The sequence below is a fragment of the Camponotus vicinus genome, unplaced genomic scaffold (genome assembly GCF_025532165.1).
Source record: "Camponotus vicinus isolate PSW18456_S1 unplaced genomic scaffold, iyCamVici1.0 SCAF_11, whole genome shotgun sequence".
Lineage (NCBI taxonomy): Eukaryota > Metazoa > Arthropoda > Insecta > Hymenoptera > Formicidae > Camponotus > Camponotus vicinus.
Window position 1 is genome coordinate 716,619 of NW_028141947.1, and position 22,715 is coordinate 739,333.

The following is a 22,715-nucleotide window of genomic DNA, read 5'->3' on the forward strand; positions in this document are numbered from 1 at the left end:
AAAGAGAGATCGCACCGGGGGAGGAAAAAAAAGGAGGAACCAATCGCAGCAAGCTCTAATAACGCGAGACGAGGTCGAATAGACAAGGAGGAGAGGGAAGGGAAAGGGGGAGAGAAGCGTGAATCGTCGTCGCTATCGTATCCTCAAATCGGAAACCAATTTGAAAGCAATACCAGCGCTCATCGTCGCGGCTTATCTGATGAAGGGAGTTCGAACAAAACGCTCTCGGATCCGGCCCCGATGATTCCGGGCCGAGCCTACCTGAGACGATTTGACGCCTCTCTCTCTCTTCCTCGGTATTTAAATCGGTTTCTCCTATCCGGCGAGGCGATCCGTGACTCTCGTTCCCGCTCGCCGCGATTTCGTTCATGGATGAGGCTCGAAGACTAAAATACGATCGTGCGCCTCAGATTGCGCGACGTAAATATAATATCTCTGAGAATGATGGAACTCTTATTCGCCGGGTTTCTTTTCCGCTGCCAGAAACGATTTTACTACGGCTCGCGCGATAAATTATTTCCCGCGAGATCGCTTTCGAAATCATCGGAAATGTCGGCGGTAAATTTGATCTAAGCTTCCGGCCCGTACGATTTCGTTAGGTAACGCTTCGACGAGCAAGCTCGCGCGGGTGTCGAGGCTCATGGACTCGCTAGGATCGGGATGAAAAGTGACAAACGAGTGGGTTATAAATTCCGGGGTCCTCTTTCACCCACTGCGGGACGATTTCGAGAAGCACGTTCCACGCCCTCGGCTCTGCCTCCCAAGTAGTTGTAAACGAAGCACGTGATGTCGTGCCCACGGATGCGTACGAGCCGACTTCACATAAATCTGTGAAAACAAGGGGGGAAAGAGGGGGATTCAACCTGAAATCGTGGAAAAGATGAGAGAGGGAGGGAGAGACGAGCGAAGGACCTCAGAATTTGCCTAATTGGACAGTGAGATTTTCCTTTTTTCACATCGAGAAGCAACATCCTCTTGGAAAAAAAAGTTGGAGAAATTTACGAGTATCCACCGATTTTCTTTAGCCTTTGGATATTAAAAATTTACGGTTCTTAAATACGTCCTTTTGCTCTACGCGGCTGCGAGTCCGTACAGAACTCGCTCCATTATATCCTATTATTAGAGGATCGATCCCATCGAGAGAATTTTGTGGCGTGCACGTGTATCCCTGCCTCTCTCTATCGTTTACGGACTTTTACTTTTTCCTTCGAAACCGAAGATAATTCAATTTGCGGTGATCCGGCATGATTAAACGGAACGCCTTCCTTTCATATCCGCAGTCAATTGTGAACACGCGCGTATACTAAAGATGATTAAGGACCGAAGAAAATATTCTTTGTCAAATATGTAAGTCCTCTCTCTTTTGACATAACATTACAAATTATAATATATACAACAACCTATAAGAGCGCATCTTGGTTGCGTATAATAAGTTTTATAGTCTCAAACACTTTGACATTTTAAATTTTATAAACGTCAACCAGCATCTCGATAATTACATTGACAAATTTGCAATTTTTCACTTTTATTCGTGGTCACGAAATATATATTTGTGAGAATAAAAAAAAAGAAAAAGAAAAAATTCTCTCGATTGCTACGAACGTCGACGTGTTTGCGCGGAAATAAACCGACAGGTTGAAGGTGAAAAATGCGAGCGGAGAAGCAAATCGAGTAGCAAGGAACGACGAAGACGCCAGGGGCGTTAGTTAACCGATGAAATAATTTACCGTGGAAATTGCGCGCCTTTTCTTTTTATCTTCTACTAGCTGTAGAAGAAAAACGTTGTCGAGGAGCGAGTATGAAAGCAATTTGTGTTTGCATGAAGAGAGATAATCGGAAGGATGCTGAGAAAAATTTAAACTCAAGGATCATCGACATTCTCTCGCAGGATACTGTTAGAACTATCTCGAGTAAGATACGATAACACGAGAGAGAGAGATGAGATTTATCCTGCAAGGATGTTTGTCAGTCTCTTCTTGCGAAATGTTCTTTGATTCATTGAAATTTGCTCGTTTCTTTTATTTATTAGAGTTTTAATTTAAATTTGACGCCGATTCTAATTATCGTATATTAATTACAATATATTGTAAATTATTCTATCCTTAATCAAGTAAAAATTAATTATATTTATACCTTTTCTAATAATTTAATCTTTTTAGTGTATTATTAATTTTAATAATAAAAAATAATAATAATAATAAAATAATTAATAAATAATAATAAAAAATTAATAATAATTAAATAATAATAAAAAATTAATAATAATTAAATAATAATAAAAAAACTTGACACGTGCATTTCAGTGTAGTATAAAATATTATTCTATACAATTTCACTTGTGAATAACGAAAAATTTTCATCCGTTAAAATACGCGTATTATTGCAACAAAACGCATCTATATATGCGCGAATTTCATAAATCATTATTCCTGCTTCAATATCCGTTCGTTTTTTTCCAAGTATTTTTCCAAGGAAATCCGGTTTTGAATTGTACTTCGATATCCACTCTGCGTGCTATTATACTCGTTCGATTCTCGCTACATTTCTCGAAGGCAACATGCGACTTCTTTTGATACCTGGCAAACGAGACTCTGCCAAACACATTGCCGTCATATCGCGCGATACGAGCGTCGTGAACGTTAGTTTCAATATCGGAATTGTCAGTCGGCTCCTTCTCGTACTACGAGGAGATTGTCGTTACTAGTCGCACACATGTAAGAACGTTTCTCTAACATTCTTCTAGAAAACCGAGCCGACACAGCGACGGTTTCGTGCGATGCGTGCGAAGGTAGCGAGGTAAATTTTACATCAGCGTGATTCCGAGAACATTGATCCAACATTAAACATATCGAACACGACTTGCTTCCAGTAGATTCAGACGCTAGAATTGTGCGAAGTTTGACAGTGAACTGACAGCGAGCCTCTACGATGCATTATTCACGCCTATCCGGATTACCTGACTGCAAAATTTCCGAATATCTAGTCTGATTGCGATAGTTTGAAGGCAAATGTGATGTTAAATCGTGGCGCTAAAATAAGATTAAATATTCCAGCTGGATATATATGATTACTTAAAAATCGAATATTTTTTTTATTTTTCACACATTATTGAACACTTGAGATTGTATTGTAAATAGCACGAATTCTCATGCTTGTTTTAATGTTCTCTTAGAATATATTAATTTATTATTACATATTATTTATAAAAAGAAAACCGTGCAAAGTTGGAAAAAGCGTAAAGAGAATTTATTATCAAATCATAAATGTTATCAAAGTTGCTTGCAATAATAGCTTTTTAAAAGTGAATTTTAAAATTTAATTACACGAGCGGGGTGTGTGAAAACGGTGTCTTTGAGAGGCGGGAATGATATTCGCTAGAGAAATTCAATTTCATTTAATGAGAAGAACAGAGATGTTTAGACTTGTAGACAACCATGCGAGAAAGTTTCGCGTCGGTTTCGCAAACGAGAGAAAAACAGCTCTGCACTGGGAGGTCCATGGAGATTTTATCATCTAACTATTGGGCGGTTACACAGCGCGCACGAACATCGAAGTAATTTACTATATATATATACTAGATTATATGAGGCTCGATATATTTGAGATTTTGACTAAGCAAATGATCCGGAATAAAAAGTGACGCTTTATGGATCTCCGTAAAAATAGCAAAATTTCTCTCGAGTCTTCCTAAAGCCGCTCGTATCTATTCAAATGAAATTTGTCAAAATAAGATGTTATTATTTATATTATTATTATAAATTATGCTCACAGACAGCTTAGATTTTCAGACTTGCGATCTAATTTATTCTAGGACAAATATTTTGTTATCAATGTTTGCTGAGACTAAAAATCATTGACATGTGATATTAAAAAAATGAGATTATAAAAGTTTCAAATGTATCATTAATCAATATCAATGATATATTTCAGATGTAAAAAATAATACTTAATGTTAAAAAATTATAGTTCTTGTTGTAATAATTGATATTTTTTTCACTAATTTAAAGTAATTCAACTTTGGTAGTTTAATTTAGCTTTTTTTCGCATGTCAATAAAATTACAAAAAACTATATTAATGCAATTAGTATAAATATTGCATATAGATACAAAATAAAAATAAAAATAAGTTCACAAATAATTCAATAAGAGAGATTTGCTTTTTATGGATTGTAAAATAGATTGACATATAGTGAATAATATAAATTACGTAGGTAATGTTTTAAAAATATTTCATTTAATTCTAACAATCATGTATAAAATGAATATAGAATTGTAGTAGAAATTTTTCTGCGGGATATTCATGTATTAACTGCATTTCACTTTGTTCTGGCCATTTTTAATTTAAAGAGATTTTGCAAGGATATAAAGCACTCTTTAAATTTTTTTTTTTAATTTGACCTAGCAATATTTTATTAAACTATGTTACTGTTATTCTTTTGTATTGCATTTGATTCTTCATGGATGATTCTCGATTATACGATATCTAAACAGATTGTCGTGCCCACAGGCCATCGAGGGCTTGATTCATGATTTCGCCAGACTATCAGCGATTTATGAGGACGCCCGTAGTCATGTCGCTTAAAATCAAACTTCGTTCCATAGAGCACAGAATACTCGTAACATTTCGATTTTTCGATCGTGATTGTCGTTCTTTTTTCCTCTCAAACGCGCACGAATACGAGGGCAATTTTGAGTTAAATTTAAGTTATATTTGAGTTATAGAAATAAAATAGACTTTCACAACTTTTCAATATATTTATATATTTATATTTATTAATTATTTAATATATTTATATTTATTAATTAAATGGATTTTTAAAAACAACTAATAAAAAAATTTTAAAAATTAGCTATTGTTAAAAATTATTACTAATAAGTTGTGAGTAAAAAAAATGATAATAAATGGAACGTAAGCAAAGTTTTACATTTTAAAATTTAGCATACGATACAGGTAGAAGAGCTAGTTTTTTTGCTCAAACATCGTATTTGAACACCTGTATATACTTACGAGTACAACGTAAGAGAGTAATATACTTAACAGAGAAAATATATATGAATAAGTTTCAAGAGAACACATTTTATAATATATACATGAGGATAATAACTTACGTCGCATAATAATAATAACGTCAAAAGGAAATGTAATACGGAAGCTTGTAATACAAAGGAGAATGCTCATAATATCTTATCGTATCCGCTTTATCTGAAGCATCGGGAAACGCTACGCACATGAATGCATATATATATTATGCATGTAGGGAAAGCGACTACATCTTCCACAAGGATGGTTTGATCGACTCGTAACCGCCACTTTTGTCGAGACTCCTGAATAATATATCGTGTTAGGGTTCTGAAGTGCTCCTTATCCTCTGCAGCTAGTTCAATATCGACGAACCTGCTTTTAAACGACAATCTTGCGAAAAGTCCTTCCGAAAATCTTTACAAAGTGTCATAACGATTTCCACGGTTGTCGATCTACAGCGATAGACTTATATCGACTTGAGAACTTTGTTCGTCCAATAATAATATTACTTGGTCGCTTGACCGAGTAATATCGACAAAACATTGCAATCGCGAAACTATTTATCGATTCATATAATTTTATAATGTTACAAGAATAAAGGAGGAGAGAAAGAGAAAGCGCGAGAGAGAGGCCGATGAAATAAAACAAACATTACGACATTTCAAAATAAAGGTGAAATATAGATAGATATGTTTTTAACGGTGCTATTATAAATAATCTTTTTGAAAACATAACGAGTCAAAATTGCGAATTATATTTATTTTATTTTTATATTTATAAAGCAAGCAAAAATATAATTATAAATAGATAACGTGAAATCGGTGAGAAAATATCGCAATTTTGTAAATATGAAAATTATAATATAAAGATAAAACAATAGCATCGCGAGCCATTTATATCTTGTACGATTCTAAAAATAATGTGTTGAATAATGATGTATCTTTTATATGCATATATCCCGGAGCTGTGCATTAAATCAGTTTATTCCGAATAAGTACATCGGAGAAATGCATTGGTGGTACATGACGGTAGTGGGATCGTTTTTCATTATTTTCCAGTCTCCAACTTCATAACAGTGTAAAAGCATTGATTCCAACAAATAGACACAAGCGCACACAAGCAACTTTGATAATCATTTACATTAATGAACATTTCGCCGATGACTTTGACCTTTACATATGTTATAGGAGTGAGGATGCTGATTAATTTTTCTGTTTGTTTTATTTGGCGGCCTCTTATAGTTCTTAAAATATTTAACACAAAAAGTTTAGTGATTAAAATGTAATTTTTTGACTCCATATACATTAAATACACACACTACATGAGCTGTTAGTGTATTAAAAAAGGCTACGCCCTTTCCTCTGCATCCCTACCTTGAAAAAAAGTTTCCATTTTGTGTAATACATAAGCATAATGCAATTTGGATTATATAATATAACCCAAATCAAATTTTAGTCGTAACTCAGAAATAGGAAGCCCATAATTAAATGTAGAGCAAATTAAATAACAGAAACACTCGGAATATATTTGGAATATATTGTTATAAACAAATACCTGATACATGTAGTTTGTGTAATAAATGTATATGGTGTCAGAAAATTACGTTTTAATCACGTTAAACATTTTTGATTAAATATCTCATAAACTATAAGAGACCGCCAAATAAAAAATAAAGAGAAAAATTAATCAGCATCCTCACCTCTACAACATATGTAAAGGTCTTCAGCGAGGTGTCCGTAATGTAAATAATTCTTTTTTGAATATTTTATTATAAATATTTTAAACATATTAAAATAAAATCCAGAATATTTTATATATATGTTATACTAATGTAATTTATATTATACTAATATAATTTAAAAACTTAGATAATTTATAACGAAAGAGAAAGAGAGAGAGAGAAGCGTTATGGAGAAAATAAAAAAAGGACAAGCAATATATAATATATTCTGAATGTAAATGATAAATATAAATGATAAATAATTTATAAATTATTTACCGCATATCGTTGCTCCGTACGTTGCCCAGTGCTGTTTCAGACTTGCTGTTTAACTCCTTTGCTATTTCTTCGTTGCACTCATATTCACTTCACACCCGAAAACAAGATTAATTATATACGCAACGACTGTGAGACACTTTGCACGGCACTCCCGATCGCGTAATAATTACAATTAAAAGTTTAGCAAGTATTAATTATAATTATCATAACGAATTACGTTTCAATACTAGCCGCGATTGCGTTTTATTGTTAAAGAGAAAATTTAACAATATACGAAATATTTCGCTCCTTACTCCCCGAATGTTGCCGTGCGAATGATATCAAGGCCGAGACATAAACACAACACGTCATACACCGCCAAGGCCGAACGTGTTATTGTCCATACATTGCTGAAATATTTTACGTACTTTAACATATACACGAAATATTAAAGTGTATAGGAGTGTTTTAGATTATATAGATTAATTAAATAATATATTTAATAAAGGATTAATGTATCACGAAGCTCATTACGTTAATTACTTCGATTTATGATTCGATTGTTTTGCAGTGCGTTTTGAATTTAAATTATATTTAAATAAATTGAAAAATAGAACGAGATAAAGCGTCGCAGGACATGGGAGATTAAGAAGTTTTAATTTATTTCTGATATAGCTTGTGTGCTCGAGCTGTTTTTAAACTGTTTACGTGATTACGCATACGAGCGTATTTTTTATTATTATACAAGTCGCATTAAACTATAATAATATTATTAATTAACTTTTATAAATAACTAATACTTCTCGAATAATAAGTTCTCAAAGCGCATATTTCGCGTAATTTATTCATTTAATCAAATAAAAATTGTAGAAACAGAAATCTAAAATAATAAATTATAGTTTCGATGTGAAGTCGATTTTTACAAGCAGAAATTATTACTTTAATGATATTTATTAGAATTAAATATAATTTAATTGCGACGCTTTATCTCGTTCTATTTTTCAATTATTTAAATATAATTTAGATTCAAAACACACAGTGCAAAACAATCGAATCATAAATCGAAGTAATTAACGTAATGAAGAGCTTCGTGATTCATCAATCCTTTAATAAATATTATTTAATTAATCTATATAATCTAAAACACTCCTATACACTTTAATATTTCGTGTATATGTTAAAGTACGTAAAATATTTCGGTAATGAATGGACAATAACACGTTCGGCCTTGGCGGCGTGTGACGCGCTGTGTTTACATGTCACGGTCTTGATATCATTCGCACGGCAACATTCGGAGAGTAAGGAGCGAAATACTTCGTATATTGTCAAATTTTCTCTTTAACGATAAAACGCAATCGCGGCTAGTATTGAAACGTAATTCGTTATGATAATTATAATTAATACTTGCTAAACTTTTAATTGTAATTATTACGCGATCGGGAGTGCCGTGCAAAGTGTCTCACAGTCGTTGCATATATAATTAACCTTAATTAATCTTGTGTTCGGGAGTGAAGTGAATGTGAGTGCAACGAAGGAATAGCAAAGAAGAGGAAAAGCAAGTCTGAAACAGCACTGGGCAACGTACGGAGCAACGATATGCGGTAAGTAATTTTTAAATTATTTATCATTTATATTTATCATTTTACATTCAGAATATATTATATATATGCATGTTATTTATATATATCATTTATATTCAGATCATATTATACAATGCTTGTCTTTTTTTCATTTTCTCGATTCTCTCTCTCTCTCTCTCTCTCATTCTAAGTTATCTAAATTATTTAAATTTTTAAATTACTTTAGTATGACGCATAAATTACATTTGTATAACATATATATGAAATATTCTGGATGTTATTTTAATATATTTAAAATATCTATAATAAAATGTTCTCGTATTAATTAATACTTTTATATGGATAATAATATTTTATAAACTGCTTCACAATAATATATTATTTAGATATTTTATGCATGAAAAATTAGAAATTTTTTATTTTCATAAGTTTATATTCAAAAAAGAATTATTTACATTACCGGACACCTCGCTGAAGTCTTTTACGTATATTATAGAGGATGCTGGTTAATTTTTCTCTTTGTTTTATTTGGCGGTCTCTTATAGTTTTTAAGATATTTAACACAAAGTTTAGTGATTAAAATGTAATTTTTTGACTCCATATACATTTAATACACACACTACATGAGCTGTTAGTGTATTAAAAAAGGCTTCGCCCTTTCCTCTGCATCCTTGAAAAAAAGTTTCCATTTTGTGTAATACATAAGCATAATGCAATTTGGATTATATAATATAACCCAAATCAAATTTTAGTCGTAAATCAGAAATAGAAAGCCCATAATTAAATGTAGAGCAAATTAAATAACAGAAACACTCGGAATATATTGTAAACAAATATCTGATACACGTAGTTTATGTAATAAATGTATAATGGTGTCAGAAAATTATGTTTTAATCACACGATAAACATTTTTGATTAAATATCTCAAAAACTATAACAGACCGCCAAATAAAAAACAAAGAGAAAAATTAATCAGCATCCTCACCTCTACAACATATGTAAAGGTCTTCAGCGAGGTGTCCGTAATGTAAATAATTCTTTTTTGAATATTTTATTATAAATATTTTAAACATATTAAAATAAAATCCAGAATATTTTATATATATGTTATACTAATGTAATTTATATTATACTAATATAATTTAAAAATTTAGATAATTTATAACGAAAGAGAAAGAGAGAGAGAGAAGCGTTATCGAGAAAATGAAAAAAGGACAAGCAATATATAATATATTCTGAATGTAAATGATAAATATAAATGATAAATAATTTATAAATTACTTACCGCATATCGTTGCTCCGTACGTTGCCCAGTGTTTCAGACTTGCTGTTTCACTCCTTTGCTATTTCTTCGTTGCACTCACATTCACTTTACTCCCGAAAACAAGATTAATTATATACGCAACGACTGTGAGACACTTTGCACGGCACTCCCGATCGCGTAATAATTACAATTAAAAGTTTAGCAAGTATTAATTATAATTATCATAATGAATTACGTTTCAATACTAGTCGCGATTGCGTTTTATCGTTAGAAAGAAAATTTGACAATATACGAAGCATTTCGCTCCTTACTCCCCGAATGTTGCCGTGCGAATGATATCAAGGCCGAGACATAAACACAACACGTCATACGCCGCCAAGGCCGAACGTGTTATTGTCCATTCATTGCTGAAATATTTTACGTACTTTAACATATACACGAAATATTAAAGTGTATAGGAGTGTTTTAGATTATATAGATTAATTAAATAATATTTATTAAAGGATAAATGTATCACGAAGCTCATTACGTTAATTACTTCGATTTATGATTCGATTATTTTGCAGTGCGTTTTGAATTTAAATTATATTTAAATAAATTGAAGAATAGAACGAGATAAAGCGTCGCGGGACACGGGAGATTAAGAAGTTTTAATTTATTTCTGATATAGCTTGTGTGCTCGCGCTGTTTTAAAACTGTTTACATGATTACGCATACGAGCGTATTTTTTATTATTATACAAGTCGCATTATAACTATAATAATATTATTAATTAATATTATTAATGATCTTGTAATTGTGATATGTAGAGTTTACAAAATTAAAATTTACATTGTTATACTCTTTTATCTGAACCTGTATACTTGAAAAGGACCACAACCATATGGTCGAAACGTCGTAATTTTTAATAAATAAACAAGAACTTTGGCTAGTTTTGGTCGATTATATATATTTTTTAATGATCCTTTGATTATTAATTAACTTTTATAAATAACCCACAACTAATACTTCTCGAATAATAAGTTCTCAAAGCGCATATTTCGCGTAATTTATTCATTTAATCAAGTAAGAATCGTAGAAACAGAAATCTAAAATAATAAATTATAGTTTCGATATGAATCAATTTTTACAAGCGGAAATTATTACTTTAATGATATTTATTAGAATTAAATATAATTCGACTGCGTCGCTTTATCTCGTTCTATTTTTCAATTATTTAAATATAATTTAGATTCAAAACGCACAGTGTGCAAAACAATCGAATCATAAATCGAAGTAATTGACGTAATGAAGAGCTTCGTGATTCATCATTTCTTTAATAAATATTATTTAATTAATCTATATAATCTAAAACACTCCTATACACTTTAATATTTCGTGTATATGTTAAAGTACGTGAAATATTTCGGCAATAAATGGACTATAACACGTTCAGCCTTAGCGGCGTGTGACGCGCTGTGTGTGTTTACATGTCACGGTCTTGATATCATTCGCACGGCAACATTCGGAGAGTAAGGAGCGAAATACTTCGTATATTGTCAAATTTTCTCTTTAACGATAAAACGCAATCGCGGCTAGTATTGAAACGTAATTCGTTATGATAATTATAATTAATACTTGCTAAACTTTTAATTGTAATTATTACGCGATCGGGAGTGGCGTGCAAAGTGTCTCACAGTCGTTGCGTATATAATTAACCTTAATTAATCTTGTGTTCGGGAGTGAAGTGAATGTGAGTGCAACGAAGGAATAGCAAAGAAGAGGAAAAGCAAGTCTGAAACAGCACTGGGCAACGTACGGAGCAACGATATGCGGTAAGTAATTTTTAAATTATTTATCATTTATATTTATCATTTTACATTCAGAATATATTATATATATGCATGTTATTTATATATATCATTTATATTCAGATCATATTATACAATGCTTGTCTTTTTTTCATTTTCTCAATTCTCTCTCTCTCTCTCTCTCTCATTCTAAGTTATCTAAATTATTTAAATTTTTAAATTACTTTAGTATGACGCATAAATTACATTTGTATAACATATATATGAAATATTCTGGATGTTATTTTAATATATTTAAAATATCTATAATAAAATGTTCTCGTATTAATTAATACTTTTATATGGATAATAATATTTTATAAACTGCTTCACAATAATATATTATTTAGATATTTTATGCATGAAAAATTAGAAATTTTTTATTTTCATAAGTTTATATTCAAAAAAGAATTATTTACATTACCGGACACCTCGCTGAAGTCTTTTACGTATATTATAGAGGATGCTGGTTAATTTTTCTCTTTGTTTTATTTGGCGGTCTCTTATAGTTTTTGAAATATTTAATCAAAAAAATGTTTAACGTGTGATTAAAACGTAATTTTCTGACACCATATACATTTATTACACAAACTACATGTATCAGGTATTTGTTTATAACAATATATTCCGAGTGTTTCTGTTATTTAATTTGCTCTACATTTAATTATGGGCTTCCTATTTCTGATTAAAATTTGATTTGGATTATATTATATAATCCAAACTGCATTATGCTTTTGTATTACACAAAATGGAAACTTTTTCGAGGTGGGGATGCAGAGAAAAGGGCAAAGCCTTTTTTAATACACTAACAACTCATGTAGTGTGTGTATTAAATGTATATGGAGTCAAAAAATTACGTTTTAATCACTAAACCTTTTGTGTTAAATATCTCAAAAATTATAAGAGACCGCCAAATAAAACAAAGAGAAAAATTAATCAGCATTCTCACTCCTACATATATAAACATATATAAAGGTCAAAGTTATCGGCGAGGTGTCCGTTGATATAAATAATTACAACAACTTTTATCGCATTAGGTATTAAAATGCATTGTGAATAAGCTGTTTATAAGTGCAATATTGTACATTATCGTCGGACACGAGAGATTGAAAAGTTTTAATTTATTTCTGATACAGCTTGTGTGCTCGCGCTGTTTTAAAACTGTATACGTGATTACGCATACGAGCGTATTTTTTATTATTATGCAAGTCGCAGCAATAAACCAATAAATGGCTTGTAAACTATTGTTCGCTTTAAACGTATAAACTCGTATGTGTATATCGCGTTTAATTTTTTTTATTTTTTTTATATTTTCCAAAATTCTAAATATATATTATTTTTTTGATTGGATCTTGTGCACTTGTGTGATATTTGCACGATAATACTCATAATAACGTTTACGTAACATATAACTGGATAAGTGTTTGCTTAGAAAAATTAATTTAATTGCAGCTAATATGTATAATAGTTCCATACAATAAATACTATCAATATAATACTATATCTATATAAATAATTGAAACAAGCAATGCAGCACGATATTTATAACCGAAACTAAAATAATAGATAAATAAAGTTGACGAAGCAATATTTGTGCTATAGCAATATTTTTGTAAACAAAATAAATAAATAGTGAAAAATATATATTCGCGATTTTTTTATGGTAGACGTAGAGGAAAATTTTTTTAGCATTTAATTTTTTTAGCAATGAAAATAACAAAATTTACATGGAACAGTATTATTTATAATAAGTTATGACTTTATATATTGACAATATACTGACATACATATATGTAAGAACATACCATTTATGCATGCATAAAAATATCAGATTCACAAAACCTTTCTTGAAAATAAAATAATAAAATTAAGTAAAATTATATATACAACGAAAATTAAATAATTTAGAATAATCTAAATAATAAGAATATTACTTTAAAAATAAATTTTTTTGTGCGTTTTCAAATCTCAGTTTAAATTCAAAGAATTAAAAATATATTTGATTTTGTTTAAACATTTTCCTCTTCCCCGTCATTATCATTGTACACGTTCATGCTACACGTTACGTTTTTCTCCTTCATGAATAAATGCACTCATACTCATTGTCAGATTAGGCGGAGTAACGTAGGCGGAGGTTCTAATCTGAAAACACGACGCTCCTTTTAGTGCAACTTCTTGATCTATCGTCACGTGCCTTCGAGTCGCTTTTGTGCGGTTACGTACGGATGCGATTCCGGCTGAAAATTAATTTTATTGACGCTATGACGCAAAGTACAAACCCGTGTTCTTCTTCCTGTAAATAGAAGCACATTTCTCTTCTTTCCTCTTTGTGCAATGACGTCAAAAGAAATTCCTCGATAAGCGGTAGACGAGGCAATTGTACATTCATTTCTCTCGGTTGATCTCAAGAAACTGTAAGGAGTTTGTAAGGAGATAAATATACCGCGAATAGAACTGAAACGCGTACTTTTTCGTTTAAAGAGTCTAATCAGACTTCATAGATATTTCATTCATTAATCAGGATTAAAGATTTTCATGTCAAACGATCAATTTTAATTGACACGTTGAAACGTATCTTATAATGCTATGCAATTCAGCGCTAATTGCTATACCATAAATCGTGCGCGCATGTAAATTACAATGCATCGTTAAGCTGAACAATTCACATAACATCACGAATATCACGCACAATAAGAGATGCATAAGGGATGGTTACGCGGAGAACGCGTGTGAAATTATTTTTTAATATAAATGAGTTAGATTTGTATTTTTTTATTTAGAATTATTTTATAATAATATAAATAATTCTAAATTATTATTAATTAATTTATAATAATATAAATAATTCTAAATTATTATTAATTAATTTATAACAATATAAATAATTCTAAATTATTATTTAGAATTATTTATATTATTATTTATCATTTAGACTTATTTAGCCTTTTTCCTCTCTCTTTTTAAAAATATTAAAATTATCAGATAGCGCATATATAAAAATGTTATCTAAAGTTTATTTTTAAGCAGATATTTGACTAGTGTTTTGTGCATTGGCTGCAAATTTCTCTAATCGGATTTATAAATTTTTCGACGTGATTCATCGTCGTGTAAACGTATTACGCGTGACGTTAAACGTTATCACGCCTTGTTTTTCGATTAACTCGCTTCGTCAAGAGTGAATGGACGGAAATCAAGGAGAAATTTGTATCCTCGATGGTGCGCCGCTCTAGTCGCATTATCGAGGGCGACGCGTGCACGCTAGTTTATGGTAGTTTCGATCCTGAAGGGATAGTCCGCGTCGAACTTTGGTCGAGCACAAGCGAGGCCAAGTTAATTACTGGAATTAATGTGGTCCGACGGCGTTAATCCGCGGGCGGCACGCGAGCCAATCAAGAGGTCAGATAAGAATTAAACGGCATCGAGCCGACGCCTCGTTAGCCGTCCCGTGTCGGACATAAATTTCACACTAAGCCCCAGCTCACATTCGATCGAGTTCACGCCGATAGACGAGAATTTCTCGCGTTCGTTAGCTATGCATTTCTGCACTATTTTACGCTGATATATCTGTAATGAATATTGTAGGATCGTTCAAATCCGTCTTTATAGTTTTTGAGAATATCTAGGAAAATGACTGAATCGAAAGACACAATCAATGATGCTGCTTTTTTAATTTTCTATGATTCTTATCAATCTTGAAGATGTCGATTCAACGCCATGTTTAATTTTCAAAATTCTTTTCATCTATATTTCTTATTATAATTAATTTTGTAAAATATGCGAGTTTGGATAAATATTGATTTTTTTTATTATATAAAATATTGAATAAGAATTCTTTGGGAATTTTTGCGCGAGCTCGTATATCGAAATATATGGGCCGTTAAATGTAAATGGTACTGATGCTTAAGTATATCAATTATTATGACTTCGATCGCTGTGATTAATCCGTTCGACCGCCTTACGCCTGATCACTATAATTTTCTCGCTGTCGGGACTACAAGAGAACCATTGATTGCAGAGGAGCGATACAGGTGGTCGGTGGAATCGATAATTATGATTTTCCTAAGTGATAGTTAATAATATCTTAGTATTAAAATGTAGTTTTTGATGATATGGCAATTGCATTGGGAAAATTGATAATTACTGATGATAAACATTTTATCCGCAATAATCTTTAATGATACTGTTTTTATCTCATCATTCACAGTTATTAATTGCAATTGGATAATAATACGTTATTTTTGTATAGTCAGTATATCATCATTGATAATAAAAATTCTTTGTCTTTTATAGCATTACCTCGGTAATCGAAAAAAATTCATACTGAAAATGGTAGATTAATTACTATTGAATAATATATATAAATTTTTTTATTATCTTTGATATTTAGATTTTTCACATAAATTTTTCACAAATCCGAATGTTAGATTAATTACTATTGAATAATATATATGAATTTTTGTAATTTTTGATATTTAGATTTTTCACATAAATTTTTCACAGATCCAAAAGAGTTTTAAAAAAATAAAATAACTGACGAATGAGTAAAAGATTGATCGATTAATTTCGCATATTCTTTCTGCACATACGAGGATAATAAATATAATTGTTAAGAATTATAAAGAAATAAAATCACAGAAATATGACTTTGAGGTCGCGATTTGATGATATTAGTGCCGTGATATTGCATCTTCTTCACCATTTAATCAAACCGTCTAATAACAGCCTGAAAAGGATATGTTTGTAAGGGCCCATAACGGAATAACGTTTCGTGGTACTCTTCTTCGTACTAATCTTAATCTGTACGAGTTCATTTTCTAAGGGCCCGCGAGAGACGCCGACCGTTTACCTTTAATTATAGGGCGGCTCGAGCCTCCTAAATTTATCGCTAATAACGTTGCAGCGCAGACCTTAAACTCCATCGTCGACGGATCTTTACGGGTATACGTCGTGCATATGTCACGTGCTGACGTTAAACGAATGCGCGAATATATACTCTCGCAAGACGTGCGCGAACGACCAAATATACACATCGGCTGATTACTCTGTGGCGTATATTCCTTTCGTATGTTAGACTTTAATGAACGGCACGCGGAGAGAGAGAAAGAGAGGAGAGTTACGTACCATAAAATATATCAACGCGTTCTCCCATCGTCGCGATGGAATCCCTTTGTGTGAGTCACGACACGAAAGGAGCCGAATATTCCAAAGACGAGCAGTGTGAATCTTAACATTCAGCAACAATGTTCTTTAAACAACGAGAAGATCTAACCGGGAAATATATATTTGATGTATAAATATTTGCAGTAATTAAAAAAATTGTCCATCTTTGCAGATTCTCGATATAAACATTGAGAAGAAAAAGAAATTTAATCTCACGAATCAAAAGCTGAACAATTCTTAAAAAAGATAATATTGATTTACGTATAACAAGATTTATATAGGATAGAAAAAGAAATTGCAAAAGAAACTACTTTGCGATTGATAATTTTTATTAATATATTTGAAATCTCTTTTATATTTTAATTTATCTAATATTTTAATAATGATAAATTCTTGAACGTCGCCAGTAGATAAAATAAATGAAATTTCATTTAATATTTTAATCTTTTATATTTTAATACATCCAAGTGTTGTGTCACTCGCTTTACCAAAAAGACACATTCTTTTGCATGAATATACATTTAATAATGTCCCAGTTGTTGAGTCTCCTTGACCTGGACATTTTACTTAGCTCGGATCTGTCTTTTGACAGACATATACAATTATTTTCAAATTACACTTATAAAAAACTGAGCTTTATATTTCGCTCAAGTAAATATTTTAAAAATAAATTATACAAATTAAAATATATTATTATATTGCTCGCTTGTGTCAGATCGCAATTGAAATATGCTTTGATTGTTTGGATCTCTTATATCATTTAAATCATAATACGCTAATTAAACGCAAATACAACATCGCTTTCTTTATACAATTTTTATTTTAGTAAATTTATAAATGATTGGCTTAAATAATAATAATTAAAAATTAATTAAAAATTGACAGTAAGGAGTGGCAATTGGAGTGCAAGAAAAAAAACACTTTCCTCTTTTATTATATTTTGAATTATTATACATGCATTAAACACGAATTGTAATGAGCAATTCGAAATTTACTAATAACTAAAAGAAAGAGGAAGGTGTTTTTCCTTCTTTCTTGCTCTTCAGTTGCCGCGCCTTACTGGCTCTTGTCAATTTTTAATTAATTTTTAAGTGAATCGATGAGTATCTGAGATCATTTTGTCTACTTATTAAATAATCTCAAGATTTCAACTTTAGCTACAAGGAGGCCTAAATAATATATATTGTTTCCTTTCAATCTCTTAAATGGATTATTGTCTTTCCTGAATTATTAGAAAACATAAAATTTCATATTTCAAAAAAATTAGATCGTTGAAATAAAATATTATTTCACGTAGATTTTTATTGATTTTATCACTTTATATGATAAATTTAAACCATGAAATCGGATTATGCTTATTCAATAAAGATCTTTTTAATCGAATTGATTTTTTTGTTACGTTTAAATGAAACTTAATTAATCTGTTATAAGTATATATATTTAGTCTGTACAATTTTTTTGTATCCATGGTCTTATACATTCTTATCTTTCTCTTACTATTTTCTCCGTAGGAAAGGGATTCTCATCCTCGTTAAATAAATAAGTAAATAAACAAATAAATAAATAAAATTATTTACGACTTTCAATCATCGATATTTACTAGACTTTATTTTTGCTTTAAGTTTTATTTTCGCCGGTAAAATGTTGCCCGATATCGTCGTAATCCAACGAGATTGAATCGTTATATGTTCTTCCAGCACACGTGACTAATGCTTCCGCGGCAGACGGCCAATTGTTTCGACAAAAATGTATTATGCACCGGCGACGGTGGCGGAGACCGTCGTAAAATATGAATCTCCTCCTCGGTTGGGAGAAATTTGGTTCCGGGGAACGAGCGCTACGTGTGCGACTGGAAAAGGGATGGACGGGACGGACGTTGGTGGCTTGTTATAAAAGTTTCTCTCCTCGTAGCGTAATACCAGAAAGTGGATATCCGTTTTCGGACGGTACTCGGGCCACAATTAAATTGCTCCTTCTTGCGCACTCTTTTATCCTGGCGACGGCCGACCGGATTTACTTTGTTGTTGCTCGCCCTGGAAACGAATTGCGTCTTCTGACGAAGGTTGCCGGCACCGCAACTGCTGCAGCTTCCGCACGGATACACCCGGGCAATCCGAACGACATCCGGCCGTTAATATCCGTTTGATATCCCCCGTTACTTTGTCGTGTACCGTGCATTATATTATCTCTCTTTCTCGTTGTTGAAAATGTTGAAGATGTTCTTTACACTAACGATTTTCAGGATTCGCTTTATATTATATTCCGCTTCTCCCTTGAAGGCTAAGTAATGATACTCGATGAAATAACATGCATAATAGTTTGCAATAGTATTATCGGTTACACGCAAATTTCATCTTCCCGAGAGTCTCTCCAACACGTGTTATTAATCCGACTTGCTGACCTCGTGTACTATTCTAAACCGTGAAACCGTGGAACTTCTCATCCCTTCGGCAATCCTCGGTATAAATTTTCTATGAAGACAGGATCCATTGTTATCCGTTGTAGCAACTGAAAACTCTATATCTTAGCGAGAGTGGGACAAATTACTTTGCTGCACACAAGTATTACTCACTGAATCCGACCGAAACCGGCGATATAATGGACAATTTATTTCGAATCTTTAATAAAAAACTTTCATTAACACAAGCACCTTTTGATTTTTTACAGATATATTTGCTGGGCCTCGTCGTGAGCGACAACAGCACTATCGGCGATCATTCGATCGCAGAAGATGCCTCGGACATCAGCAACACCGGCAATAATCCCGCGGCCGATGCCATAGATCAGGTAAGACGATATCTTTTTTACCTTCGCTCTCTTTGTCGATCGCGATCGCTTTATTTCGTGACATATGCGGTCGGGTTTTCGTAACCAGTTTGGTGGGTAATCCTTCGTTTTCCATCGGATCGAAGACTTGAAGAATTGGCGGTCATGGTTCACAGAGGAGACGGTGAAAGGAGCAAAATGCTTGCCGCTCGTGCTCGATCTTGCGATTCGAATGACGTGTCTATCCAAGTGCCAGCCACACGTAGGAGACAGGCAACGAAAAGGCGGGAAATTTGTACAAGCACGAAGTAAAAAAGGAGAGAGGGGAAGCTGCGAGAGGGAAATGTTGCTGGAAAAGCGCCGGGAAAAATAAACATCTTTATTCACGTCGACCGCCGACGGAAATGGGTCGCAGAAATCGGACAACTGTGTTGTCGCGCGTCCGCAAAGCCGTGCTTTTACCTTACCACCTAGGTAACTTTGCTAGAGTTTTATGCGGTGCTTCCCAGTTCGCGAGGAATGTTTTAAGTTACCATTCCTTTGACGTCATCGGATCCTTCTGGCGTCCTCGCGACGTTGTTCTCGGGCCGCATTTAAATAGATATCAATGGAGATGGGAACGTACAAGAGGATGTGCGTCTTGTTGTTTCCGCGACGAGCTGTTTATTACGCATGACGTGATATCCAGGTCGTGTGCGAGCGCTACATGACGTGATATATGCGAAAAACTTTTTGGCAAAATTTATCATTACGAAAAGTCTCGTTTTTTAAAAATATAACGCTCTAGCATTGAGAGAGAATTCTTTTCGCCGAGAAATTCTCTTCGCAAGAATGACAGAATATTTATAACCAATTATCTTTAGTATCAGAGAGAGAGATCAGCAATTAATATCGAAAATTATTAGAGTATTATAAAAAAATTATTACATAATTTATTAATATAAAATTTCAAAATTTCATAAATATAATATTTTCTAAAAATTCAACTTTTATACTTTTTAAACTTGCACAGGCAATTTTCTATATCGCATAAAATTTCGAAATAATATAAAATTCTTTTTTACAATTTTTCAAGTCTCTAAGCATACGAGAGTGAACAAATTACATTCCTCTAATAGATTTATGTAGTTTAGAATTAACAAAGTTACATTACTTTAACAGAGAAACCATAAAATTGGTATAGCGTTCTCATTCAATGAACTTCGTGCATGTATTATGCTTTACTATTAAGAAAACTAATGAAACCGTAGAACGCTAAGCTTGCCTACATCATATTTTAATTCGTAGTAATTTTTATCGTCGTTTCGTGCGTCAAGACAGTTGCAGTATAAGAGGGTAATGTGAAAGCCGCTTAATATTAAAGTCGAAAAATTGCTCCGGCCCAATTTCATTACATCCCTTGACAGTAGAATGATTAACGTGGGACACGCTTTTCCGGTGCTGGACTCTTCAATTAGCTCCGACCACATGTGACTGCTATGATGCATGTGACCGCTCGCCGTAGGTTTCCGGGCACTGTGTAATAGTTAAACAGGGTTTCGCCTACCTACATCCACAGTCAGACTTTTCCAACGTATTCGCGCGCGGAGATTAGCTTGAAAAGCACATTGCAGTCGTTCAATTTCCGCACGGGAAATCATCGTCGCGTTATTATGCATGCGCTTTTACAAGCGCTTTTACCGCTTTGACAGTGATACTATCAGTCGACTGCATTGTCGAGAATAAATCTCTCACACACAAATGTTAGGAAATATTAAATCGCCGATTATTAGTAAAAGACTCGATTGCTTCAATATTATATATTTCGTGTAATAATTTTTTTCATATAATAGATATTTCTCTCATTCTTTTTAATCTATATAATATTTAGTTTAATATAAAATTAGAGTAAATTTATAATAATATAAATAATAATATAATATAATAATATAAAATTATAGCAAATTTATAATAATATAAATAATAATATAATATAATAATATAAAATTATAGTAAATTTATAATAATGATTAAAATAAAACAATTTCGACGACTGTATCCTGTCTAATTAAGAACGTATTCAATGTTCAACTGCAACGCTAACTTGGTTAAAACCCCTGATGCTACCACCGTATCGTGGTTTTGTTTGTTGACGATGAAATAAGAGTTAACATTTCTTTAAGTGGGACCCAGGAGACAAAGCGAGCGCGGAAAGGAAAGCATTACTGGTGCATTTCTCGGCAGTAACGCGCAGTAAGAATAGCGCGGCGCGATGGTAGGATCGAGCTGTAAGTAACGCTCCTTTGCCGTTAGTATATCACTAGGCGGATACGTTTAGGTGACGTTAAAGCCATACCTGCGGATGCACTCTTGCGCTGTTTCCCGATATTCTAAATCATTTCTACACACGATTACACGCGGTACACGAGTACGAGCGCGTTACTGCGTTAGTAGTAAGTATACGAGCGTAACCGGCGCGGGAATGTCTGGCCGGAAACTGCAAAGTACATGTAAATTGCCTGGCGTACTTCGTAAATTCCGCTGTCTTGCGGAGTAATCGCAATCTCTCGGAGAGCCGAAGGATAACGCGAAACAAGAAAGTATCTCGCTGAATCTCGTCACGGGCCTTGTTTCTCCTAGCGAAAGAGAAGAGAATAAAGGAGAATCTTTCGCGCATCGCGCGGCTACACGTCATCGTTTACAAAAATGTATGTACAAACTTTTATCTTGCAAAGCGAGAGGAGCGATTTCCAAGCGAGTCGTTATATCTGCTATATTTCGCTACGATTCTTTAACATTTGAAAGTTTTATTTTCCTTCTTATAAAGATTCGAACGAGATACACGTTCGAGTAATTTTATCGTGTTACGATGTTGTTATTGAGAAAAATTGCTCTTTACATGATCATCGACACGGTAAATTGCAATATCTTCGACGCGATATTAGAATTTTTGGGAGGCTCTTTGATACGCATCGGAATTGCACGAAATGTAAATATTCGGGACTCTCCCCCGGAGGTGATGGGATAATTTTAGGAAAGCTATCATATACGTATTACGCTCAAATATACAGTAAAAAATAAAATGTTAATTATAACATTTTTCACATTTTTCCCAGAAAGTCCGCTCTAAATTTTA

General features: G+C 32.6%; 1 protein-coding gene across 4 annotated transcripts in view; it reads left to right on the forward strand.

Moving 5' to 3' along the window:
- Nolo (ADAMTS-like no long nerve cord) overlaps nucleotides 1–22,715 on the forward strand; it is a 188,916-nt gene that overhangs the window by 88,336 nt on the left and 77,865 nt on the right. For all 4 annotated transcript variants that reach the window (XM_083082751.1, XM_083082752.1, XM_083082753.1 and 1 more), the window contains exon 2: nucleotides 19,502–19,621. In XM_083082751.1, the coding sequence (XP_082938877.1) occupies nucleotides 19,502–19,621 (120 nt within the window). The remainder of the gene's footprint in view (nucleotides 1–19,501; nucleotides 19,622–22,715) is intronic.